The sequence below is a fragment of the Hyla sarda genome, chromosome 5, assembly GCF_029499605.1.
Source record: "Hyla sarda isolate aHylSar1 chromosome 5, aHylSar1.hap1, whole genome shotgun sequence".
In the NCBI taxonomy this organism is placed as follows: Eukaryota; Metazoa; Chordata; class Amphibia; order Anura; family Hylidae; genus Hyla; species Hyla sarda.
The window spans coordinates 208,732,265-208,760,106 of record NC_079193.1 but is presented as its reverse complement, the minus strand read 5'-3'; the positions used below and the strand labels follow the sequence as shown (position 1 = coordinate 208,760,106).

Genomic DNA, 27,842 nt, shown 5'->3' with positions numbered 1-27,842 from the left:
ATATAAAAAACTTTTAATAAAGTTTTTTATAATTTTTTTTTTAATAAAATGTATTAAAAAAGTAGCAATTTTGGACTTTTTTTTTTCCGTTCACGCCGTTCACTGTACGGGATAATTAACATTTTATTTTAATAGTTCGGACATTTACGCACGCGGCAATACCAAATATGTGTATAAAATAAATTTTTTACGCTTTTTGGGGGTAAAATAGGAAAAAACGGACGTTTAACTTTTTTATTGGGGGAGGGGATTTTTCACTTTTTTTAACTTTTACTTTTACATATTTTTTTCATTTTTTTTTACACTTGAATAGTCCCCATAGGGGACTATTCATAGCAATACCATGATTGCTAATACTGATCTGTTCTATGTATAGGACATAGAACAGATCAGTGTTATCTGCGATCTTCTGCTCTGGTCTGCTCGATCTCAGACCAGAGCAGGAGACGCCGGGAGCCGTACAGAGGCAGGTGAGGGGACCTCTGTGCGGTGTTCTGAATGATCGGATCCCCGCAGCAGCGCTGCGGGCGATCCGATCATTCATTCAAATCGCGCACTGCCGCAGATGCCGGGATCTGTATTGATCCCGGCACCTGAGGGGTTAATGGCGGACGCCTGCGAGATCGCGGGCGTCGGCCATTGCCGGCGGGTCCCTGGCTGCGATCAGCAGCCGGGATCAGCCGCGCATGACACGGGCATCGCTCCGATGCCCGCGGTTATGCTTAGAACGTAAATGTACCTCCTGTGCGTTAAGTACCACCGCACCAGGACGTACATTTACGTCCTGCGTCCTTAAGGGGTTAAAGTAGTACTCCCTTGGAAAACTTTTTTTTTTTTTTTTAAATCAACTGGTGCCAGTAAGTTAAACAGATTTGTAAATTACTTCCATTAAAAAAATCTTAACCCTTCCAATACATTTTATGGGCTGTATACTACAGAGGAAATGCTTTTCTTTTTGGATTTCCCTGATGTCACTACCACAGTGCTCTCTGCTGGCCTCTGCTGTCCATTTTAGGAACTGTCCAGAGCAGCATATGTTTGCTATGGGGATTTTCTCCTGCTCCGGACAGTTCCTAAAATGGACAGCAGAGGTCAGCAGAGAGGACTGTGGTCATGACATCAGAGAAATCCAAAAAGAAAAGCATTTCCTCTTCAGTATATTGTCCCTTAAAAGTACTGGAAGGATTAAGATTTTTTAATAGAAGTAATTTACAAATCGGGTAGAAAACAGACATGGTGCACATCTACATTTCTATCCTTTCTTTTTTTTGAACATGTGCTGCACTCTTCCCCACCCCCTCAGCCCAAACCTATATAGGTGGTAATTAGCCACACTAGGGCCATTTCACTCCTAGCAGCCTCCCAGTCTGACTGGGAGAGCAAGGTAAGTGAGCCATTACACCTTGTTCACACTGGTGTGGTGCGGGGCGGCGTCCATTGCTGCCGTGGCGCTGTGTCTGCGGGCGGGTGCGGCACATAGACTGGTTTGAGAGGCATTGGGGCCGCTCTGCCAGTGGGTCGCTCCCCCCCCCCGTGGGCATCTGTGTCGCGGCGATGGTGGTCGCCGCCCGGTGCTACGCCATTTTATGCTAGGGACGTTAGGGACCCACTCTGAATAGGTGGCCTTGACGTGGCGAGTGGGCTTGTACTTTTTGATCAAAAATGTATACTAACAACCTGTTAGTTTTTGATATTGTGCTGAGAAGCAATCAGATCATTATACAAGATTGTAGATGTGTGCTATGTCTGTATTCTACTCGAATTCATATTGTGATTTCTATCCTTTCTTTTTTTTTTTTTTTTTTAACATGTGCTGCACTCTTCCCCACCCCCTCAGCCCAAACCTATATAGGTGGTAATTAGCCACACTAGGGCCATTTCACTCCTAGCAGCCTCCCAGTCTGACTGGGAGAGCAAGGTAAGTGAGCCTTTACACCTTGTTCACACTGGTGTGGTGCGGGGCGGCGTCCATTGCTGCCGTGGCGCTGTGTCTGCGGGCGGGTGCGGCCCATAGACTGGTTTGAGAGGCATTGGGGCCGCTCTGCCAGTGGGTCGCTCCCCCCCCCCGTGGGCATCTGTGTCGCGGCGGTGGTGGTCGCCGCCCGGTGCTACGCCATTTTATGCTAGGGACGTTAGGGACCCACTCTGAATAGGTGGCCTTGACGTGGCGAGTGGGCTTGTACTTTTTGATCAAAAATGTATACTAACAACCTGTTAGTTTTTGATATTGTGCTGAGAAGCAATCAGATCATTATACAAGATTGTAGATGTGCGCTATGTCTGTATTCTACTCGAATTAATTTACAAATCTGTTTAACTTTCTGGCACCAGTTAATTAAAAAAAAAAAAGTTTTCCACAGGAGTACCCCTTTAAAACTTTAAGTCAAAATGAGTCTCAGTAGTGTGTGGCCTCCACGTGCCCATATGACCTCCCTACAATGCCTGGGCATGCTTCTGATGAGGTGGCGGATGGTCTCCTGAGGGATGTCCTCCCAGACCTGGACTAAAACATCTGCAAACTCCTGGCCAGTCTGTGGTGCAACGTGGCATTGGTGGATGGAGCGAGACATGATGTCCCAGATGTGCATAATCGGATTCAGGTCTGGGGAACGGGCGGGACAATCCATAGCATCAATGCCCTCCTCTTGCAGAAACTGCTGACACACTCCAGTCACATGAGGTCTAGAATTGTCTTGCATTAGGAGGAACCCAGGGCCAACTGATCAGCATATGGTCTCACAAGGGGTCTGAGGATCTCATCTTGGTACCTAATGGCAGTCAGGCTACCTCTGGTAAGCACATGGAGGGCTGTGCGGTCCCCAAAGAAATGCCACCCCACACCATTACTGACCAACCGCCAAACCGGTCATGCTGGAGAATGTTGCAGGCAGCAGAATGTTCTCCTAGGCATCTCCAGACTCTGTCACATCTGTCACATGTGCTCAGTGGGAACCCGCTTTCATCTGTGAAGAGCACAGGGCGCCAGTTTTGAATTTGCCAATCTTGGTGTTCTCTGGCAAATGCCAAACGTCCTGAATGGTTTGGGCTGTAAGCCCAACCCCCACCTGTGGATGGAGGGCCCTCTTACCACCCTCATGAAGTCTGTTTCTGACCGTTTGAGTGGACACATTTGTGGCCTGCTGGAGGTCATTTTGCAGGGCTCTGGCAGTGCTCCTCCTGCTCCTCCTTGCACAAAGGCGGAGGTAGTGGTCCTGATGCTGGGTTGTTGCCCTCCTACAGTCTCCTCCACGTCTCCTGATGTACTGGCCTGTCTCCGGGTAGCGCCCCCATGCTCTGGACACTACACTGACAGACACAGCAAACCTTCTTGCCACAGCTTGCATTGATGTGCCATCCTGGATGAGCTGCACTACCTGAGCCACTTGTGTGGGTTGTAGACTATGTCTCATGCTACCACTAGAGTGAAAGCACCGCCAGAATTCAAAAGTGACCAAAACATCACCACCTGCAGAACCACTCCTTTAATGGGGATGTCTTGCTAATTGCCTATAATTTCCACCTGTTGTCTGTTCCATTTGCACAACAGCATGTGAAATGTATTGTCAATCAGTGTTGCTTCCTGAGTGGACAGGGTGATTTCACAGAAGTGTAATTGACTTGGAGTTACATTGTGTTGTTTAAGTGTTCCTTTTATTTTTTTTGAGCAGTGTATGTAGGCTCAGGAAAAAAGTAAATAAAAAAAAACACACAAACGTCCCTTCCCTCCTTTCCCGCTGCTGCCAGTATTATGAGATTGTGGTCTCTGCTGTGCAGCTGTGACAACATAGCCCTGCTTAGACATCAGTGGCCACACTGTCTGGACAGAAGTGAGAATGGGTGAGTACTAGTGGCTGGATGCCAGGCTGTTCTGTAAGTACAGGAGCCCAGTCCAGCCCAATTTTCCACTCACATTCCCACATGAGGACTGGTTTTGTGCAGAACCAATTTTAATTTGTAATAAAATCATTTTACCACAAAAAAATATATATATGAGGGGCAAAATTAAATAAAGGAAAAAAGAAAAAGCAATTGTGCAACTTCTGTAGGGTTTTCTTTCTACGCAGTGCACTTTATGGTTAAAATGACATGTTATCCTAATTCTGTACGTCAATACGTTTACAATCATACGCAATTTTTATATAGTTTCTGTTTTACTACTTTTTAAAAATTATAACTTTTTTGTAAGAACATTTTTATATATGGGGATGTGTGAGGGCTAATTTTTTTGTGCCTTGGTCTGTAATTTTTACTGGTACCATTTTTGTTTAGATTTAACTTTTTGATTGTTTTCTATTCATTTTTTCTGGTATATGTAGTGGCTTAAAATAATCGATTCTGAACTTTGTAATTTATTTGGTCTGTTTTGCAGCAATTCCTTTGGTCATGCCATGAAATGGACTGTCACTCCCATGAGCTCCATGAAGCTTTTTGTTTGTCTTCTCTATAATTTTTCCATGTAATCAAGACCGGGGGAGATTTATCAAAACCTGCCCAGGGGAAAGTTGTGCAGTTTCCCATAGCAACCAATCAGATTGTTTCTTTCATTTTTCAGAGGCCTTTTCAGAAATGAAAGAAGCGATCTGATTGGTTTCTATGGGCACCCCAACTCAACAACTTTTCCTCTGGACAGGTTTTGATAAATCTCCCCCGATGTGTCTACAGTAAAGTTTTCTACTGCTTGTTTATGTATGTTGTGCTACTTTTTTCATATATACATACAATCAGAAATTGTGATGTCACAATGGGGCATTGTAATGTCACAATCCGAAATTGTGATGTAATAAGGGGGCATTGTGAAGTCACAATCCGAAATTGTATTTTCACAATGGGGCATTGTGATGTCACAAGTTAAAGTTGTAATGTCACAATGGGACATTAACCTATTGGGGACGGAGGGCATACGGGTACGCCCTTGCATCCCAGTACTTAAGGACAGAGGGCGTACCTTTACATCCTCATCCAATTCCCAAGGTTTGAAGCGCTCTCACGAGCTGAGCACGCTTCAAACCCGGTGGGTCCCGACTGCTATCGGCAGCCAGGACCCAGGGTTAATTCCGTGCACCGCCTATAGGGCCAATGCTCGGCCTTAACCCAGGGACAAAGGTCAGCAGACTGAAACATGTGTAGAGGTGGCGGCATCCTGGGACTTGTGGTAGTTACTCTGCACTGTGGTATGTATCCACCAACTTGATTATACACTGCTGTGACCCTCTATCTTAGATTAGTCATTACACTTTCAACTTTTTCTAGCTCTATGTCTCCTATTTGGACTTGAGCTTGGAGTAGCTGCATAATCTCAGTAGTCACCATTAATATTTCCCTGTGCTAGCACTTTGCACTTTAAATTACATTCCAAGCACATATATGTCCCAGGTTTGCTGCCTATCTGTGTCGATTTCCTCCTTTTTTAATCACGTACTTTTTAACCTTGTTATTTGTTTACAATAAAGATTAATATTTTATATACCATTATTTTGAGTAGCCCTGCTTTTTGTATTGAGCATAAATTTTTTTTCTAAAAAGCGATCAAAAAGTCCCATCAAAACAAAAATGCTACCGATAAAAACTACAGACCACAGCGCAAAAAATTAGCCCTTATACAGCCCCGCATGTGGAAAATTAAAAAAGTTATAGGGGTCAGAATGTGATAATTTTAAACATAATAATTTTGGTGCATGTAGTTATAATTTTTTTTAAAGTAGTAAAATAAAATAAATTGGGTATCTTTGTAACCACATGGACCTACAGAATAAAGATAAGGTGTCATTTTTAAAGAAAAGTCCGCTGCATAGAAACGGAAGCCCCCAAAAGTTACAAAATGGTTTTCTTTTTTAAATTTCACCTCACAAATAAGTATTTTTTTGTTTCGCCGAAGATTATGTTATAAAATAAGTGATGTCATTACAAAGTACAATTGGTTACGCAAAAAAGAAGCCCTTATATGGGTCTGTAGGTGCAAAATTGAAAGCGTTATGATTTTTAGAAGCAGAGCAGGAAAAAACAAAAGTGCTAGAATGAAAATTGTCCCCGTCCTTAAAGGAGTACTCCGGCGCGCACTTTTTTATTTTTTATCCCATCCGGGCTGCAAAATAAAAGAAAACATACTTTCTCTTACCTGCCAACAAGCCCCCGGAGCTCCGGTACACTCCGGTACTGGTGTTCGGTCCCCGGGCTGTATTCTTCTTACTTCCTGTTAGCCCGGCACGTCACACAGAGCTTCAGCCTATCACCGGCCGCATGCGATGTCCCGCCTCGGCCGGTGATAGGTGTTACGCCGAGCGCTCCGGGTCCCCGCTCCTCCCCGGAGCGCTCGCAACTTCCTCGCAATCGCAGCGCCCCGGTCAGACCTGCTGACCGGGTGCGCTGCGATACCTCTCCCAGCCAGGATGCGATTCGCGATGCGGGTGGCGCCCGCTCGCGATGCGCACCCCGGCTCCCGTACCTGAATCGCTCTCCGTCGGTCCTGTCCCGGCGCGCGCGGCCCCGCTCCTTAGGGCGCGCGCGCGCCGGGTCTCTACGATTTAAAGGGCCACTGCGCCGCTGATTGGCGCAGGTGGCTTGATTAGTTTATTCACCTGTGCACTTCCCTATATAACCTCACTTCCCCTTTCCTTCCTTGCCGGATCTTGTTGCCATCGTGCCAGTGAAAGCGTTTCCCAGTGTGTTCCTAGCCTGTGTTCCAGACCTCCTGCCGTTGCCCCTGACTACGATCCTTGCTGCCTGCCCCGACCTTCTGCTACGTCTGACCTTGCTCTTGTCTACTCCCTTGTATCGCGCCTATCTTCAGCAGTCAGAGAGGTTGAGCCGTTGCTAGTGGATACGACCTGGTTGCTACCGCCGCTGCAAGACCATCCCGCTTTGCGGCGGGCTCTGGTGAAAACCAGTAGCAGCTTAGAACCGGTCCACTAGCACGGTCCACGCCAATCCCTCTCTGGCACAGAGGATCCACCTCTTGCCAGCCGAATCGTGACAGTAGATCCGGCCATGGATCCCGCTGAAGTTCCACTGCCAGTTGTCGCCGACCTCACCACGGTGGTCGCCCAGCAGTCACAACAGATAGCGCAACTAGGCCATCAGCTGTCTCAACTGACCGTGATGCTACAGCAGCTACTACCACAGCTTCAGCAATCATCTCCTCCGCCAGCTCCTGCACCTCCTCCGCAGCGAGTGGCCGCTTCCGGCCTACGACTATCCTTGCCGGATAAATTTGATGGGGACTCTAAGTTTTTTGACGTGGCTTTCTTTCACAATGTTCCCTGCACTTGGAGATGATGTCGGACCAGTTTCCTACTGAAAGGTCTAAGGTGGCTTTCGTAGTCAGCCTTCTGTCTGGGAAAGCTCTGTCATGGGCCACACCGCTCTGGGACCGCAACGACCCCGTCACTGCCTCTGTACACTCCTTCTTCTCGGAAATTCGAAGTGTCTTTGAGGAACCTGCCCGAGCCTCTTCTGCTGAGACTGCCCTGCTGAACCTGGTCCAGGGTAATTCTTCCGTTGGCGAGTACGCCATACAATTCATTCCACATTTTTCCACTATTGTGGCTCCTATCGTGGCTTTAACCAAGAAGAATGCCAATCCTAAGTCCTGGTCTCCCCAAGCGGAAGACGCATTTAAACGGCTCAAGTCTGCCTTTTCTTCTGCTCCCGTGCTCTCCAGACCTGACCCATCTAAACCCTTCCTATTGGAGGTTGATGCCTCCTCAGTGGGAGCTGGAGCGGTCCTTCTACAAAAAAATTCTTCCGGGCATGCTGTTACTTGTGGTTTTTTTTCTAGGACCTTCTCTCCGGCGGAGAGGAACTACTCCATCGGGGATCGAGAACTACTGGCCATTAAATTGGCACTTGAGGAATGGAGGCATCTGCTGGAGGGATCAAAATTTCCAGTTATCATTTTCACCGATCACAAGAATCTCTCCTATCTCCAGTCTGCCCAATGGCTGAATCCTCGCCAGGCCAGGTGGTCGTTGTTCTTTGCCCGTTTTAACTTTGAAATTCATTTTCGCCCTGCCGACAAGAACATTAGGGCCGATGCTCTCTCTCGTTCCTCGGATGCCTCGGAAGTAGAGGTCTCTCCGCAACACATCATTCCTCCTGACTGTCTGATCTCCTCTTCTCCAGCCTCCATCAGGCAAACTCCTCCAGGGAAGACCTTCGTTTCTCCACGCCAACGCCTCGGAATCCTCAAATGGGGTCACTCCTCCCATCTCGCTGGCCATGCGGGCATCAAAAAGTCCTTGCAACTCATCTCTCGTTTCTATTGGTGGCCGACTCTGGAGACGGATGTTCTTGATTTTGTGCGGGCCTGCACTGTCTGTGCCCGGGATAAGACTCCTCGCCAGAAGCCTACTGGTCTCCTTCATCCTCTGCCTGTCCCCGAACAGCCTTGGTCTCTGATTGGTATGGACTTTATTACAGACTTACCCCCATCCCGTGGCAACACTGTTGTTTGGGTGGTCGTTGATCGATTTTCCAAGATGGCACATTTTATTCCTCTTCCTGGTCTTCCTTCAGCGCCTCAGTTGGCTAAACAATTTTTTGTACACATTTTTCGTCTTCACGGTTTGCCCACGCAGATCGTCTCGGATAGAGGCGTCCAATTCGTGTCAAAATTCTGGAGGGCTCTCTGTAAACAACTCAAGATTAAATTAAACTTCTCTTCTGCTTATCATCCTCAATCCAATGGGCAAGTAGAAAGAATTAACCAGGTCCTGGGTGACTATTTACGGCATTTTGTTTCCTCCCGCCAGGATGATTGGGCAGATCTTCTACCATGGGCCGAATTCTCGTACAACTTCAGAGTCTCTGAATCTTCTTCCAAATCCCCATTTTTCGTGGTGTACGGCCGTCACCCTCTTCCCCCCCTCCCTATTCCCTTGTCCTCTGGTTTGCCCGCTGTAGATGAAGTGACTCGTGATCTTTCCACCATATGGAAAGAGACCCAAAATTCTCTTTTACAGGCTTCATCTCGCATGAAAAAGTTTGCCGATAAGAAAAGAAGAGCTCCCCCCATCTTTGCTCCCGGAGACAAGGTATGGCTCTCCGCTAAATATGTCCGCTTTCGTGTCCCCAGTTACAAACTGGGACCACGCTATCTTGGTCCTTTCAAAGTCTTGTGCCAGATTAATTCTGTCTCTTACAAACTCCTTCTTCCTCCTTCTCTTCGTATTCCCAATGCCTTCCATGTCTCTCTCCTTAAACCACTCATCATCAACCGTTTCTCTCCCAAACTTGTTTCTCCCACTCCTGTTTCCGGTTCTTCTGACATCTTCTCTGTAAAGGAGATACTGGCCTCCAAGACGGTCAGAGGAAAAAGATTTTTAGTAGATTGGGAGGGCTGTGGTCCTGAAGAGAGATCCTGGGAACCTGAGGACAACATCCTAGACAAAAGTCTGGTCCTCAGGTTCTCAGGCTCCAAGAAGAGGGGGAGACCCAAGGGGGGGGGTACTGTTACGCCGAGCGCTCCGGGTCCCCGCTCCTCCCCGGAGCGCTCGCAACTTCCTCGCAATCGCAGCGCCCCGGTCAGACCTGCTGACCGGGTGCGCTGCGATACCTCTCCCAGCCGGGATGCGATTCGCGATGCGGGTGGCGCCCGCTCGCGATGCGCACCCCGGCTCCCGTACCTGACTCGCTCTCCGTCGGTCCTGTCCCGGCGCGCGCGGCCCCGCTCCTTAGGGCACGCGCGCGCCGGGTCTCTACGATTTAACCCCTTAAGGACTCAGCCCATTTTGGCCTTAAGGACTCAGACAATTAAATTTTTACGTTTTCATTTTTTCCTCCTCGCCTTCTAAAAATCATAACTCTTTTATATTTTCATCCACAGACTAGTATGAGGGCTTGTTTTTTGCGCGACCAGTTGTCCTTTGTAATTACATCACTCATTATATCATAAAATGTATGGCGCAACCAAAAAACACTATTTTTGTGGGGAAATTAAAACGAAAAACGCAATTTTGCTAATTTTGGAAGGTTTTGTTTTCACGCCGTACAATTTCTGGTAAAAATGACATGTGTTCTTTATTCTGAGAGTCAATACGATTAAAATGATACCCATTATTATATACTTTTATATTATTGTTGCGCTTAAAAAAAATCACAAACTTTTTAACCAAATTAGTACGTTTATAATCCCTTTTATTTTGATGACCTATAACTTTTTTATTTTTCCGTATAAGCGGCGGTATGGGGGCTCATTTTTTGCGCCATGATCTGTACTTTTTTTTGATACCACATTTGTATATAAAAAACTTTTAATACATTTTTTATAATTTTTTTTTAATAAAATGTATTAAAAAAGTAGGAATTTTGGACTTTTTTATTTTTTTTTCGTTCACGCCGTTCACCGTACGGGACCATTAACATTTTATTTTAATAGTTCGGACATTTACGCACGCGGCGATACCAAATATGTCTATAAAAAAAGTTTTTTACGCTTTTTGGGGGTAAAATAGGAAAAAACGGACGTTTTACTTTTTTATTGGGGGAGGGGATTTTTCACTTTTTTTTTACTTTTACTTTTACATTTTTTTACATTTTTTTTTACACTTGAATAGTCCCCATAGGGGACTATTCATAGCAATACCATGATTGCTAATACTGATCTGTTCTATGTATAGGACATAGAACAGATCAGTATTATCGGTCATCTTCTGCTCTGGTCTGCTCGATCACAGACCAGAGCAGGAGACGCCGGGAGCCGCACGGAGGAAGGTGAGGGGACCTCCGTGCGGCGTTATGAATGATCGGATCCCCGCAGCAGCGCTGCGGGCGATCCGATCGTTCATTTTAATCGCGAACTGCCGCAGATGCCGGGATCTGTATTGATCCCGGCACCTGAGGGGTTAATGGCGGACGCCCGCGAGATCGCGGGCGTCGGCCATTGCCGGCGGGTCCCTGGCTGCGATCAGCAGCCGGGATCAGCCGCGCATGACACGGGCATCGCTCCGATGCCCGCGGTTATGCTTAGGACGTAAATGTACGTCCTGGTGCGTTAAGTACCACCTCACCAGGACGTACATTTACGTCCTGCGTCCTTAAGGGGTTAAAGGGCCACTGCACCGCTGATTGGCGCAGGTGGCTTGATTAGTTTATTCACCTGTGCACTTCCCTATATAACCTCACTTCCCCTTTCCTTCCTTGCCGGATCTTGTTGCCATCGTGCCAGTGAAAGCGTTTCCCAGTGTGTTCCTAGCCTGTGTTCCAGACCTCCTGCCGTTGCCCCTGACTACGATCCTTGCTGCCTGCCCCGACCTTCTGCTACGTCCGACCTTGCTCTTGTCTACTCCCTTGTACCGCGCCTATCTTCAGCAGTCAGAGAGGTTGAGCCGTTGCTAGTGGATACGACCTGGTTGCTACCGCCGCTGCAAGACCATCCCGCTTTGCGGCGGGCTCTGGTGAAAACCAGTAGCAGCTTAGAACCGGTCCACTAGCACGGTCCACGCCAATCCCTCTCTGGCACAGAGGATCCACCTCTTGCCAGCCGAATCGTGACAATAGGCTGAAGCTCCGTGTGACGTGCCGGGCTAACAGGAAGTAAGAAGAATACAGCCCGGGGACCGAACACCAGTACCGGAGTGTACCAGAGCTCCGGGGGCTCGTTGGCAGGTAAGAGAAAGTGTGTTTTCTTTTATTTTGCTGCCCGGACGGGATAAAAGGAAAAAAGTGCGCGCTGGAGTACTCCTTTAAGGTCAAAATGGGCTCCGTCCCCAAGGTTAAGATGTTACATTTTGAAATTGTGATGTCACAATGGGGAACTGTAATGTTGCAATCCAAAAAATTTTATGTCACAATGGCCATTGTGATGTCACAATTAGGCACTGTGATGTCACAAATGGGCACTGTGATGTCACAATGGGGTATTGTGATGTCACAATCTAAAATTTAGTTGTCACAATCTGAAATGATAATGTCACAATGGGCCACAGTGATGTCTTAGTCTGAAATTGTGATGTCACAATGGGCCATTGTAATGTCAGAGTCTAAAATTGTAATGCAACAATGGGCAATGTGATCTCACAATCTAATATATTGATGTCACAATCCAAAATTGTGAAGTCAAAGTCGAGCATGCAGAAATGTATGTGCTTACTGCAAAAACATTGTCATACACATGTATGGAACATATTCTCAGTGACATGGTCTAATGGCTAGTTCCTTGACAGTACAGTAGTCCCTCGAGTTACAATATTAATTGGTTCCAGGATGACCCCTGTATGTTGAAACCATTGTATGTTGAGGCCATAACTCTATGGATATAAATAAGTAGATGATTAATATAGATAAAACAAGTCTATACATATAAAAGTAAGAATGAGCTGCTGGGATCTGTAAATCACTGTCTATGTAGGGGATATGGGCTTCTTCAGTGTCCTGTACAGTACAAACAATGTCCTAAAAAAGTAAAATGGAGCAAACCTCACCTGGTGCCCAAAGAAACAGCTAACCCTGGCAAAGGTAAAGAGTAGTACAGAAGATGTAATACCTCCCTGTACTGTAAAGGGCACTACCAGACAGGAATTCAGTGCATATGCTTTAGGAATACAGGGGTTTTACCAGTGAATGCCCATTCTAATTGGTCAGTTCTTCCAGCCATTGACATATTTCTCAGATCTGGACTGTCTGTAGTATTGTATGCTTAGTCTGGATTCAAGTTACGATGGTCCAGAAAAGACCATTGTATGTTGAAACTATTGTATGTTTAGACCATTGTAAGTGGAGAGATCACTGTATAAGCCAAGCACTGTGTGAATATTTAGCCTTAATATAAATGGGCCTCAGGTTAAACCTCTCCTTCCCAATGCTGATTGACCACTTTATTCCTTTTACTGAGCAAAGTGAGAAATCTTTGTGTCATTATCAGGGGAACCCACCAGTCGTGAGGACCCCCTCAGAGTGCACACATCATTGAGAATTCAGATAAACTGTTAAAATTTCTGCAAATTGACGAGTAAGCTCCACACAATGATAACTAGGGTGACTGTCAATACTTTATACTGCAGGTTTAGGGTATCGGACACCTAATGACAGATCCCGTTTCAGTCCAATACAGAAGTTAGTTGTGTTGTGTTCGAGTCAATACAGAAATTGAATCTGAAAGTCATTTGTTTATTTTTACTTATATCAGACCTTTTATTTAGACCACTGTCTTTATTTTCTCACATACATATTGTGGACAAACAAGTTGCAACATGTTTATGTGACAGTTTAAAGGGGTATTCTGGGCAAAAACATCTTACCCCCTATCCAAAGGATAAGGGATAAGATGTTGGATCGCGGGGGCCCGCTGCTGGGACCCCCGCGATCTCCCTGCAGCACCCGGGATAAGATGTTTTTGCCCGGAATACCCCTTTAAGGTAAAGCACTCATTGTACTCAAATACAATGTAAATATTATTTAACTTTCCTGAAATAAATCTCTTCCTATGACTAGTAAGACACATATTAAAAAAAGTTCTACTTTAAGAGCAAGTTTAAAATTCTTCTACAGGATTAGAATAATACAGTGCCACAGCAGGCCATAGGTTGTTTGTAGTGTTGCAGCTCAGAGCCCCATATACAAAAGAGCTGAGTTGCAGTACTAGGTATAACATGTGTCCACGTGTGGATGAAAACAGCCATGTTTACTAATCCTGTACAACCCCTTTAAATGCAGACCCCCTACCAGTGATTCAAAGCTAGATTTACCCAATTTATCATATACATCTGTGCGTTTATGTTTCTTTATGGAGAATAAACCTTGGCATGAAAAATGATTGTATCTGTAGAAATATGTTTGATAAAGCACAAAAATGGGTGGTTGACAATAAACGTTTTAGGTGGCAGTAGAGACTTTGGCATAATGACTGCACCCGTGGCAGCAGCAGCTTCTGTTCCTTCTTCATTAACATCAATGAAGCATTTATGAATCACCTGGGACACATATAGGCCTATGTCCGACATCCCAGATAAATTTGCCTTCTGCTGGCTGAAGGCATCCACTATTCCCATGTTTGTTAAGTACTGAGCTAAATTGTAGTTCGTCTCTATCTTGAAACGTGGTATTTGTAGGTCTAATTTCATTGAGGTCAGAAAGTTTGAGCTGGTCCACTTCATTAAAGATTCAGCTGTGATTTGCTCTTCAATCTAAGGCAAAAATATGTGTAAAAAATCAGTGTTGTAGAATATTGAATGAGAGGGCTTAAAGGGGTACTCCAGTGGAAAACTTTTTTTTTTTTTGTAAATCAACTGGTGCCAGAAAGGTAAACATATTTGTAAATTACTTCTATTAAAAATTCTTAATCCATCCAGTACTTATTAGCGGCTGTATACTACAGAGGAAATTCTGTTATTTTAAGATTTCTTTTCTGTCATGACCACAGTGCTCTCTGCTGTCCATTTTAGGAACTGTACAGAACAGCATATGTTTGCTATGGAGATTTTCGCCTGCTCTGGACAGTTCCTGACATGGACAGAGGTGTTAGCAGAGAGCATTGTGGTGGTGACAGAAAAGAAATATAAAAAAAAAGAATTTCCTCTGCCCTATACAGCCGCTAATAAGTACTGGAAGGATTAAGATTTTTAATAGAAGTAATTTACAAATCTGTTTTACTTTCTGGCACCAGTTGATAAATAAAAAAAAAAGTTTTCCACCAGAGTACCCCTTTAAGCATGAGAGTACATCTAAGGAAAAGGAAGTTAAAGGGGTCCTTCGCCCCTAGACATCTATCTATCTTTGGATAGGGGATAAGATGTCGAGGAGGACCCGGCCGCTGGGGCCCTCGTACTTATGAGTTACCACAGCCATCATGCCTCTCCATATATCTCCCATACACATTTATGGAGGGGGCGTAATGACCACGGCCGCCTATAGCCTAGCACAGCCGTCGTTTTGAACATAAATGTTCGGAATGGCAGGGTAACGAGCTGGAGATCGCGGGGGTACCATTGGCTGAACCTTCCGCGATCAGACATCTGAGGATAGGGGATAAGATACTAGGGGCTTCCAGGCTAAAATGATTGATTGGGCTGCTGACCCCTGACACCCTCACTGATCAGATTTTAGAAAAGTAAATACACAGTATACAGCAATTGATGGCCTATTCTGAGGATAGTCCATGAATCGTTTCAGCCCTGGACCCCTGAATTTTTTCAGTGAAAGCAAAGAATATAGTGGGTTATAATCCCTTAATATGTAGTGTTTCTGGTCAGCTATATTACATACATTATAGGATAGAGATATAACTTTAGACTTGAATTCACTAGTATTCTGTGCAAGCTCATTGGGGGAGATTTATCAAAACCTGTGCAAAGGAAAAATTGCCCAGTTGCCCATAGCAACCAATCAGATTTCTTCTTTCATTTTGCAGAGGCCTTGTTAAAATGAAAGAAGCGATCTGATTGGTTTCTATGGGCAAAAGGGCCACTTCTCCTCTGCACAGGTTTTGATAAATCTCCCCCATTGTCCGCAGTGTATGTTGCTCTGGTGATTTGACCTCTGATGTATCCTTCATACCAGGGAAAGTACAGTGATCTGACATAGCAAAATGTACGTCTACCACTGAATAAAGCGAGGCCAAGATTTGTGAGGAATATGTCTGTGAATAAGGTAATAGATAATGAACCTAGCATATATGAATTCTTCTGTATATGTAACAGGGATTTAATGTATACACACACTTTAAGAAATATTTTAAGGAAATATGGGTATGTAAATTATAATACTATAATGTATATTGTTGCTTGTCATAAAGTAGCAGTAAATAACTGAAATCTACATACAATTAATGACAATAATGATAATAATTAGTGTTGTTGTTCTCTTATTATTATTATTATTTTATTTTAAGAATAATAAGTGTTCTCACCTTTTGTAGGCCAGCAACTTCATTAGGAAGAACTATGAACATGCATAGATCTCCAGTTCCATAGGGAAGTTCAATAATTTCTGCATCAATTTCCTCTATTATACCTATATTAAATTTTTCCCTTTTTTTACTCATCATTGGAACTGATATTTCTGTATCCTAAAAACAAATGCAGACATTTGATACAAAACAGATGGTAAGAATATGAAAAAATAGAAAAAGAATACTGCAACTTATTTTAACAAATGTATGCCCATGACAGTAACACCTATTTTTTTTGTTTCAATTTTTTTTGTACAGTAGTATGATTTTAACATAATTTAGTGATATGTTTTGGGACCAGCAGACCATAGACAACAAAAGACAGGATCTGTCCTATTCAAATGGATTGGGGGACACTACTGGACATTTTCTATGACCTTTTCAAAGGTCATTCCTCAGGGAGGGAGGGGTGCTGATCACTGCTGTGAATGGTGGTAGATCCAGTGTTATCTATATACTGGTGTCATCATTCACTGTGAAGAAAAGGCATTACTGGGAAATGATCTGTACATACTCAACTTAGTTTTATGCCTAGTGGCCAGAATAGAAACTGCAAGATTTTAGGATTAATATAAAATATAGATAGAAAATGGAAAATTAGAAAAAAAAATCAAAGAAAATATGGTTAACATAAAAACCTGATTGACACAATAGGTCATTTTCTGATGACATTTTTCCTTTAACCCCTTAACGACGTAGGACGTATATTTACGTCCTGCGCCGGCTCCCGCGATATGAAGCGGGGTCGCATCACATCGCATCACATCGCGTCGGTCCCGGCGCTAATCAACGGCCGGGACCCGCGGCTAATACCACACATCGCCGATCGTGGCAATGTGCGGTATTAACCCTTTAGAAGCTGACCGCCGGTTCTAAAGTGAAAGTGAAAGTATCCTGGCTGCTCAGTCGGGCTGTTCGGGACCGCCGCGGTGAAATCGCGGCGTCCCGAACAGCTTACAGGACACCGGGACGGCCCTTACCTACCTCCTCGGTGTCCGATCGACGAATGACTGCTCCGTGTCTGAGATCCAGGCAGGAGCAGTCAAGCGGTGATAACACTGATCACAGGCATGTTAATACACGCCAGTGATCAGGATGAGAGATCAGTGTGTGCAGTGTTATAGGTCCCTATGGGACCTATAATACTGCAAGAAAAAAGTAATAAAAAGTGTTAATAAAGGTCATTTAACCCCTTCCCTAATAAAAGTTTGAATCACCCCCCTTTTCCCATAAAAAAAATAAAACAGTGTAAAAACCCCCCCCCAAAAAAACACATATGGGGTATCGCCGCGTGTGGAAATGTCCGAACTATAAAAATATATCATTAATTAAACTGCAAGGTCAATGGCGTATGTGCAAAAAAATTCCAAAGTCCAAAAAAGCTTATTTTTGGTCACTTTTTATACCATTAAAAAATGAATAAAAAGTGATAAAAAAGTCCGATCAAAACAAATATGGTACCGATAAAAACTTTAGATCACGGCGCAAAAAATGAGTCCTCATACCACCCTGTATGTGGAAAAATAAAAAAGTTATAGGGGTCAGAAGATGACATTTTTAAACGTATAAATTTTCCTGCATGTAGTTATGATTTTTTCCAGAGGTACGACAAAATCAAACCTATATAAGTAGGGTATCATTTTAACCGTATGGACCTACAGAATAATGGTGAGGTGTCATTTTTACTGAAATATGCACTGCGTAGAAACGGAAGCCCCGAAAATTACAAAATGGCGTTTTTTCTTCGATTTTGTCGCACAATGATTTTTTTTCCGTTTTGCCATGAATTTTTGGGTAAAATGACTAATGTCACTGCAAAGTAGAATTGGTGACGCAAAAAATAGGCCATAATATGGATTTTTAGGTGGAAAATTGAAAGGGTTATGATTTTTAAAAGGTAAGGAGGAAAAAACGAAAGTGCAAAAACTGAAAAACCCTGAGTCCTTAAGGGGTTAAATAGTTTCACAATCCCAGAAGAGTACAGTCTCTTGATTACAGCTTTAAATACTACAGCTTAGAAGTCAGTAGAATGTAGATTTGATCACTGTAACTTGAAATGGTGCTTTTAAAGCAGCTGAGCTAAAGTTTGGTATGCCACTGTTATGGGACCTGGTAGACAGGGAGGCCCAGTTAGGGACCAAATGGCCATGCCTCCCAATCCCCTTCCCCATAGATTATAATTTGGGCATTTAAAGTGCCCACTTTATAATTCAATTGCTGCTGATCCACAGACCAGTGAGTGGCACCAACCTGCCGATGTAGGCCGAAGCATTTTTAGGCTGTGGCCTACACCAGGAGCAGAGCATGATCTCTGTCACTCTGACCTCTGCAGCTCCACCTGCACCAAAGGCAGAAGACCCTAGCCTGTTGCTGTTCTGCATGGGAGAGGAGGTATTTATTTTTGTATTATTATTTCAACAGATAGAGGGGACTACTTGTCTGGGGGGTGGCTTTCTGGGTAATCTGAGGACGACCTAGCTAATCTGGGGACTACCTGCCTAATGAGAACTGCATGCCTATTGGGGGGGGGGGGTACCTGGCTAATCTGAGGATTCTTGAGTACTGGGGACACTCTTTGCCTACTGGGAGAACACTTTGCATACAGGGGAAGCTACCTGTCTAATAAGGGGGACTACCTTGTTAATAAGGTTACTACCTGCCTACTGGGGGCTGAGGGGCTACCTGCCTTACCAAGGGACTAACTACCTTTTTACAGGACTCCCTGACTACTAGGGGGACTACCTGAATATTTTTGAGACATACCCACCTAATAAAGGACTACAGCTGCCTACTGGGGAGTCATACTAAAAGGGGGAGTAACTGCATATTGGGGGGAGGGGGTTCTACACAACTCCTGTGAGAGACATACTTACATACTTAAATAGGAACCTATGTACCTACCCATAGCTTCTTGACATTGAAAAGACATCTATTTAACTTGCCATTAACCCTTTAACGACGCAGGACGTATATTTACGTCCTGCGCCGGCTCCCGCGATATGAAGTGGGGTCGCGCTGCGACCCCGCATCACATCTCGTCGGTCCCAGCGTTCATCAATGGTCGGGACCCACGGCTAATACCACACATCGCTGATCGCGGCGATGTGCGGCATTAACCCTTTAGAAGCGGCGGTCAAAGCTGACCGCCGCTTCTAAAGCGAAAGTGAAAGTATCCTGGCTAGTCAGTAAGGCTGTTCGGGACCGCCGCGGTGAAAGCGCGGCGTCCCGAACAGCTTGCAGGACACCGGGAGGGCCCTTACCTGCCTCCTCGGTGTCCGATCAACGAATGACTGCTCCATGCCTGAGATCCAGGCAAGAACAGTCAAGCGCCGATAACACTGATCACAGGCGTGTTAATACACGCCTGTGATCAGGATGAGAGATCAGTGTGTGCAGTGTTATAGGTCCCTATGGGACCTATAACACTGCAAAAAAAAGTTTAAAAAAAGTGTTAATAAAGGTCATTTAACCCCTTCCCTAATAAAAGTTTGAATCACCCCCCTTTTCCCATAAAAAAAATAAAACAGTGTAAATAAAAATAAACATATGTGGTATCGCCACGTGCGTAAATGTCCGAACTATAAAAATATATCATTAATTAAACTGCACAGTCAATGGCGTACGCGCAAAAAAATTCCAAATCCAAAAAAGCGTATTTTGATCACTTTTTATACCATTAAAAAATGAATAAAAAGTGTTCAAAAAATCTGATCAAAACAAAAATCATACCGATAAAAACTTCAGATCACGGCGCAAAAAGTGAGTCCTCATACCGCTCTGTATGTGGAAAAATAAAAAAGTTATAGGGGTCAGAAGAGGACATTTTTAAACATATAAATTTTCCTGCATGTAGTTATGATTTTTTCCAGAAGTACTACAAAATCAAAGCTATATAAGTAGGGTATCATTTTAACCATATGGACCTACAGAATAATGATAAGGTGTCATTTTTACCGAAATATGCACTGTGTAGAAACGGAAGCCCCCAAAATTTACAAAATGGCGTTTTTTCTTCGTTTTTGTCGCACAATGATTTTTTTTTCCGTTTTGTCGTGAATTTTTGGGTAAAATGACTGATGTCACTGCAAAGTAGAATTGGTGACGCAAAAAATAAGCCATAATATGGATTTTTAGGTGGAAAATTGAAAGGGTTATGATTTTTAAAAGGTAAGGAGGAAAAAACGAAAGTGCAAAAACGGAAAAACCCTGAGTCCTTAAGGGGTTAACAGATAATCAAAAGTATTTTTTGTGTGTTTTTTTTCTTTACTATAACTTACCTAGACCATAATAACATTTGTATTGCCTATATAGGAAAAATAAAACTTTTGCACAGCACAGATTTGATTTTTTATGAAAATTTGTGAACATGCTATATACTAATATATGAAGCTGTCTCTATACCTTTGTTATATAAAATGGAGCATTTGTTGTATTTTCTTCTTTAAACTTTTTCATCCATTGACCCTTAAAATATACAGCATTCACCAATACCAAAGCAGCTGATTTGTCCAGTGAATTTTCTGGAAATAAATCTGTAATTTTGCCTATAAGCAAAACAAAATACATTGTGTAACACAATATGGAACATATATTTAACACATTTTGCTTACACTATATACAATAAATATGTTGTAATAACAAATTAGATTTAATTGATTATTTATTGCGGAGGATGGGTAGGCTTGGAGCTCTATAGACCACCATTGCATTCAAACTTCTCCTCACTGCAGTCATGCATTGAAGAAGAATGGGCAGTCTTGAAATCTCCATTGTAATGATCAATGTGGGGTCCTAGTGGTGGGGTTTTCAATAACTTAAAATGTATCTCCTACCTGATGGATAGATTATTATTTGTAAATAAGGTAGATTTATACTTTAACTCCCCATTTTGGGCATTCATTGACACGTTCCAAGAGCCATAATTTTTCTGCCTATCCATTGACAAAACTCTATCATGGCTTACATTTTGCAGAATGAATTGTACTTTAAATTGGCACCATAAATATGCTATTTCCCCACTGTTTTCAAATTCATTTAATGCCAAGCGCCAAGCATTATCAAAAATATACTAGCTTTATATTACTTTTTCTAAATAATGAAATAAAAAGATTGACTTTCTTTTACAGGAAAATGAAAAAATGAATAGGGAACGAATAGTACGAATAGGGAAACAAGGGTATGAAAAGCAAAAAAGGGGGTCTTAATGAGCAAGGCTGTTTGGAAATACAAGGAATCTTTGCCACCACGGTTGCATAGGACATAATCAAATTGTCAACATGTTTCGGTGCTCAGGTCCAAAATAAAAACACTATCTGGTGTCCTGGTGGGCTGGCCATGTGCTTTTGTAATGCTCCACAGCAGCACGTGTTCGGCCCACCAGGAGACCAGATAGTGTTTTTATGTTGGACCTGAGAAAATTGTAAATGATCATCGAAATGCGTTGTCCATTTTTCTTCTAAAATGAATTCTGTCCTGTGCAACTGTGGTGGCCCAATTGCCTTTTATTTACTAACAGCAACTCTCATTAAGACCCCTTTTCTTTCTTTCCGTTTCATTTGTCTTGTGCCTGTGATATCCACTGATATGGTAGGTTCGCTGTATTTACAACATAAAAAAATACAACAATATGGAGAAAAAAGGTGAATGGTATTATACATCTATCAAGTTTAAAGAATAACTGCTTATGTCTGAAGAATCTACTCGGCAAAGATTTGGCAAAACTGGAGCTTTCAATTTTATAGGCAAAACCTATACCTTCTGTTTGCTCTTCCACCCATGAGTTTATTTCTTGCCTTGTTTTATCATCTTGAAAATCAACGGTTTCTAGCTTTGCCTGATAAAGTGTCTCAGCAGATCTCAAATATTCCTGAAGAGAATAAGAGGAGAATAAGTCAAAATGATTTACTTTATCCCTTTTCACTATGGACATTGATTTGCTTGGTAAACCACAGAAATTATCTGCCATTGTATAATCATTTTATGTTTCATGTAGCATTCCAAGCATGTTAATATAAATCCAGGTCTGCTGAGCTGTAATGGCAAAAAGCACAAATAATCTAGCATTCTAGTTTTCTCTTATGACAGAGGGATAAGGGACGAGGATAGATGGGATGCTGCAATCCTCATGTATATTACTGAGGCCATAAATACATTGTTGCCATGAGTTGCCAAATCGATCTTCTCCACTGTATACACCAATTTACAATGACTAGTGGGCAAGTATATATAACTGGTATCATATTTAGGAAGGGAATACATTATATTGACCAGAGATGTTGACAGTAAGAAATAACAACTTTAACACCAATCTTTCCACCTTTAGTAATGGCTAACATGCTGTAGGACAACACTTGATTACTACTAGACACATTAAGAAACAATGCATTCAGTTTTACAGTTATCTTAAACTTACCTTTAACAAAGGGAAATTCAGCTGGGTAAATGCTGCATTGGCGATGGTAAGCACTGAGTCACTTTTTTGAGATTTTAACTGGTTTAGCAATTCATGAAACTGGTGATGCACATCATGAACCTGGTTATTTTTAGTTTTTGGTGAGAAAAATTCCACATATCAGGTCAGTACAAAATACAACAGAGATAATCTGCATTCAATCTATCCCAGTTCTATTCCAGTATCTGTCTTGTACCAGTAAACGCCATAGAGGCAGATGACTGTAGGCTTGGCTATAGACTTGAATTAGAAATGTATTCTGGTAATAAATTACAAATTGTACAATTTTATTATTCTTCCAAATAGATATTATTAACAGAATAAAAAAAAAATTCAGTCAGGGCCTAAATCAAGCTGGCCATATAAGTAGCTGTTTGCCAAATACTGTCAGCCATCTCATCTGATCACCCTATACATATTTTTTTAATGCACTCCCTCCCCCCCCCCCTTTATACTGCCAAAAACAAAGGACTGAGCAGCTGAATATCTGACCTTTATATTTTGAGTTGGGTGAGTTGGGAGACCGCTCTACACAATAGACGGGCAGTTGGTCTCGTCTAAATCTGTGGAGCTGTAGTACACTGGTTGAGGTACACTCCCATAAAAGAACTCCCTAATCTTCACCCCTTGTGTTTTTTTCTGCCCTTGTTATTTGTGCACTCACTGTCTTGTGTCTGCCACTATTTTCAATGGTTAACATTTGGTGTTTCTGTCTCTTTAGCAGATTCAGTTATTATGTTTTATGCAGTTAATCATTGTATCTGTGGCTCTGGAAGTTAAGGGGTTAACCTTACTCCTGCCCCAGGGTTCCTGGAGTCCATAGTTTATAGTTCCTCACTGGTAAGCTTTGTAATCCTGTATTGCTTGCAGTCATCTGCCATTCCACCTTGTATGAGTCCTCTGCTGTCAGACTTCATAAGCTAAGCATGTATAAACCTTGTTAATCCCTGTGTGGGTGACTGTGTTGTATACTAACAGACAGTTTAGAAAGTGTTATGTTTATCGTTACTGCAGTGGTAAGTATGCTCTATGAAAATACCTCTATTATTTTAGTTATCATATAATTTTTACTTCTTTTTGATGTTCCAGTCGGACTCTGGACTCAGGAAAGCCTCTTTTAAGAGGTCTCATTTGGGCTGCATAGATTGTTGAAGCGTACCCGTAATCAAACCATATTTTCTATACTAACTCAGATTATATTCCCTTACTACTCTTAACACCCGTCCTGCCCTTATAAAATAATTTCTGAGCTTTAAAAAGCTCTGTATCATACCTTTCCCCTTGCTCACATTGTGTGAGCTCCCGGCAGGAGAAAGTGGGTGTTCCCCAGCAGACGCAATGTCACTGAAGCCTACGAGAGCTGTGCAACACCATGCCCCACACGCATTTCCTGAGTTTCATCTCCTGCCAGGTCGGGAGGAGACCGAACTTACTGTTTAACTTGCGGCAGGGAACAGAACAGAGCCACCTAGTGGTCGTTTTTTTCCATTACATTAAAAACATATAAAGGTTGAGAATTTTAACAGCAAGTACATAGCAAAGTGTCTTTCAATTACAGGCTCTATGGCTCTGTACATGTTTTTTTTTTTCAGACAAGTTACTTACTATGTTCCTTCCATGCTTTAGGCTGAAGATTCCTTCTACTGCTAACATCAATTATGCTGTCTCCCTTCAATTTTCATTCCAAAACCTAATTGTTTTATTTTTGGGGCCCAATAGAGGCTTCCAAAACCAATATATCCTGCTGTATACAAGAGACTATAGCCTTCTCTTATTAATCTGAAAGTTTGATGCTTCTTCAGAGCCCATTCTACCAGGGCTCTTTACACTTCTGCAGTTTAGAACTCCTTAGTTTCTATAGAACAGATTTGTAGCTCAGCCTCATGGGAAACTGCAAATAAATAAATCATCTTAATGAAAGATCTTCGGAATACACTTCCAATGGAAGGTCTATTCTAAAATGTGTGCCGGAGTTCTCTCCCTCGTGGATTCTTCTTGCTACATCTCCACTATTTGTGCTGTTGATAGGACATAAGGGAAATTAACAATTTAGAATGAAAATATGTTTCCCTTAGTCCTTTAAGCAGTACGAGAACCTCACCCATTTTTCTAGACAGTCTGTTTTCTGTAAATTACACATGGAATGGTGTTTAGGGGGTCCTTTTATAGTACATCTTAATCTTTAAAAGTTCCATTAGTCTAATCAGTCCACAGGGTGGAGATATCCTCACTATAAAAGAACTAATGGAAAGGGGATCTTAAAGAATGCTAATAATACTAGCAGCTTAACTCCTGTTATCTGCAAAAAGGACCGCAGCAAAGGGCCACACAAACGATCCAGGGATCTGTTCAGCCCTGCCCACACGATTGACGAGCCTTGTAATGGGCCCTGTATACAAGTGTCTATGAGATTTATGTTTGTTTACTGTGCACGTTGGGCCATCTAATAGGGCCCTTAAGAATGAAGGCTAATACAACTAAATTCCCTAAAGAAGAGGTAAGATATTATATTTATCTCCAACGTAGTAACTAAGCAAGGAGTTTAAATTCTTTTATATATTACAGGTGTCTAAATGGTACAATACCTCCTTTTTCTTCATTCTTCTTCCACATAGTTTTTCAAACCCCTTTTTCTCATCTTTAAGGGGTATTTGAGATTCAGGCATGTGAAGCACCTGAAATCGAGACATTGAAAACCTTGAGAATTTTTGTTTTTAACCAATGTTGCAAAAGTTTGTAAGGAGGACAGGCACTATCCTTCGCCATTACAGTTGAAATTTTTGTGGAACTGAGAATAGCTAACTTTGAGGGTCTGAAATAAATGTAGTGAAGAGAATCTGAGAACCCCAAACAGACCAGAAGAGTGGCCACCTAATGACCTGCAAATTGGCCTGTTTTACTCCTGTAGGTTAATGGACTGTGGAGTCAAGAAGTTCAGATTTAAGAGTTAGCTTCAGGCAATTAGAGAGAGACTATGGATAAAGAGACTATGGAGAGACAATGGATCAGAGGCTAAGTCCGAGGCATGTAACAAGGTCAGGTGAATAATGTGTGCCAACTAAGAATAGTGGGACAAGCATACAAATTACACTGTAAGAGAAACTGGGGTTAGAGAACAAACCCTTCCTTTAAGTAATGTGAAAGTTAAAATGATAAGCTGTATGTTGCAAGCTGAAGTTAGCGGTAAGTAAAGCTGGTCTATAGTTTATAGGTCTTCATGACCACATACATAATAATGGACATCAGCCCTGAAGTATATACCCAACATAGACCCAGGAACTATCTCCCACACAAATTGCTTTTTTCATTTATTTTATTTTTTTATTTTTCCCCCCATAAATCATTCTCATGACAGATCGCTCCTGCTTCTGTTTGTTAAGCTTTTCATAGTTTTTTCACTTATTTTCTTTGGGCGTGGATTGCTGGAAACCACGTAGCCTCCTGGTTTATGAGGAATGCTGTTTGGCTTTCTGAATAAAGCTATCCCTGGTTCTGTGAATACTTGCATTTCAATTTATATAGTGTATATCGGCTAATAAAGATATCCAATCACAATACATTAAAACACCTACATAACAAACAAAAAAAAAAGATTAACTAGTGTGATGTTAAAAACTGTTTTAATGACACTTCAATTTATATTACTGTGTTTCTGTTAATGTACATCAAAAGTAAGTATCCATTTGTAAAGCAGTGCCCGTTAACCACAAGGACTTGGACTGTGGCCACTTGGTCTGGGACCATACTGTACTCTTATTACACAGGGATCTTGAAGACTCCTTGGTTTTCCTATACTCTTATAAAACCGATCCTTATGACATGCACGCACCATATACACTCTATATTACTATAACTTATCTGTTCTGTTGCTTGTCCTTGTATCTTCATTCCTTGTGTAGCATAAAGTCTAAACTATTACTGTCCAGTAAATTCACTTTAAACCTTATAATGTTAGCTGTGTAAGATAGTGTGATTTCTGAGTGTTTCCTGGGGATACCTAGCACCATAAATAGTATTTAAAGGGGTACTCCGGTTGAAAAAAAAAAGTTTTTAAATCAAGTGGTGCCAGAAAGTTAAACAGTTTTTTAAATGACTTCTATTTAAAAATCTTAATCCTTCCAGTACTTATCAGCTACTGTATGCTGCAGAGGAAGTTCTTTTTTTTTTATTTCCTTTCTGTCTGACCACAATGCTTTCTGCTGACACCTCTGTCCATGTCAGGAACTGTCCAGAGCAGGAGAGGTTCTCTATGGGGATATGCTCCTACTCTGGACAGTTCCTAACTTGGGCAGAGGTGGCAGGAGAAAGCACTTTGGTCAGACTGGAATGAACTACACAACTTCCTCTGGAACATACAGCAGGTTATAAGTACTGGAAGGGTTAAGATTTTTAAATAGAAGTAATTTACAAATCTTCAAATGATAGAAGGAAAACAGAGCAATTCGGCACAGCTTACTTCTGATCCTCTGGACTATATAGCTCAATAGCGGGTATAGCGATGAGGTGTGTGTGGTGCTTAGACTGACACATAGTAAATCCAAACAATTCTTAAAGAAGAAGAAAGAAGCAGTCGGCAACTCACCAATCCTCGGTTCAGCAAGCTTCTTTATTGCACATACTCACAAACTGGGTAGTCCAGGGAGAAGACAAGAAGATGGCATAAGCGGGGGGGGGGGGGGGGGGTAACACAGAGAGACGACAATGCTGTTTCGTTGGTCAGTTGGAGCACTATGTAGTGCGAAACAGCGTTGTCGTCTCTCTGTGGTACCCCCCCCCCCCCCCCCCCCGCTTGTGCCATCTTCTTGTCTTCTCCCTGGACTACCCAGTTTGTGAGTATGTGCAATAAAGAAGCTTGCTGAACCGAGGATTGGTGAGTTGCCGACTGCTTCTTTCTTCTTCTTTAAGAATAATTTACAAATCTGTTTCACTTTCTGCACCATTTGATTTGAAAACATTGTTTTCCCCACCGAAGTACCCCTTTAAAGGTTGGGCAAGGTTTTGTTAGCCATTTATATACATGCCTTGTGGATTCAAGTTACATCTTAAGTTACATGTTTGTTCCTCTTCTATTTCATTTTAGCTTCACAGATATGAAGTGTAATATATATGGATTACTTTACCTGCTCAATCTGAGTAGCTGTGTTTTCTCCTGATCCTAGCAGCACTAGTGACAGGGCTGCAGAGATACTGAGTGGTGATATTGCAATGTTTTTATCCCTCTCAGAGCTTCCTAGCTCTTTGGAAAGGTCAAATGAAAATTGATTGATACTTTTGCTGATGGATTCCATGATGTCCTAAACAAACAACATGTATGTAGAGAGATAAAGAAGTTATATGATTACATTGCATGTTATGTTATACAATATTAAGTTATGATATAGACCTATTATGCACTTCTCAATATTGAAATTGCAACACTAAGAAGGACAAACCACATGGTTATGCAAATAAAGGAAATAGCAGGTGTCACTAAGATTTGCAATGATCATATTTTCAAGGACTTAGCTTTAA

The 27,842-nt window shown here is 42.4% G+C and overlaps 1 protein-coding gene across 1 annotated transcript; it reads right to left on the bottom strand.

Moving 5' to 3' along the window:
• Positions 1 to 13,212: 13,212 nt before the first annotated feature.
• On the bottom strand, positions 13,213 to 27,619 carry LOC130273739 (serpin B4-like). Its single transcript, XM_056521007.1, has 7 exons — positions 27,452 to 27,619; positions 24,917 to 25,006; positions 22,293 to 22,412; positions 21,635 to 21,746; positions 20,282 to 20,424; positions 15,839 to 15,997; positions 13,213 to 14,117 (listed from the first exon to the last, which is right to left on the bottom strand). Exons 1-7 carry the CDS (start codon positions 27,617 to 27,619, stop codon positions 13,716 to 13,718), a joined length of 1,194 nt encoding a protein of 397 aa, XP_056376982.1. The 3' UTR covers positions 13,213 to 13,715.
• Positions 27,620 to 27,842: the final 223 nt, after the last annotated feature.

Coding starts and splice junctions, on each gene's coding strand:
- LOC130273739 (XM_056521007.1), bottom strand. CDS start 27,619: ATGGAATCCATCAGCAAAAGTATCAATCAATTTTCATTTGACCTTTCC. Junction 21,747..22,292: donor TGAATTTCCCTTTGTTAAAG/GTAAGTTTAAGA, acceptor TATTCTCTTCAG/GAATATTTGAGATCTGCTGA. Junction 20,425..21,634: donor GGTGGAAGAGCAAACAGAAG/GTATAGGTTTTG, acceptor TTTTGCTTATAG/GCAAAATTACAGATTTATTT.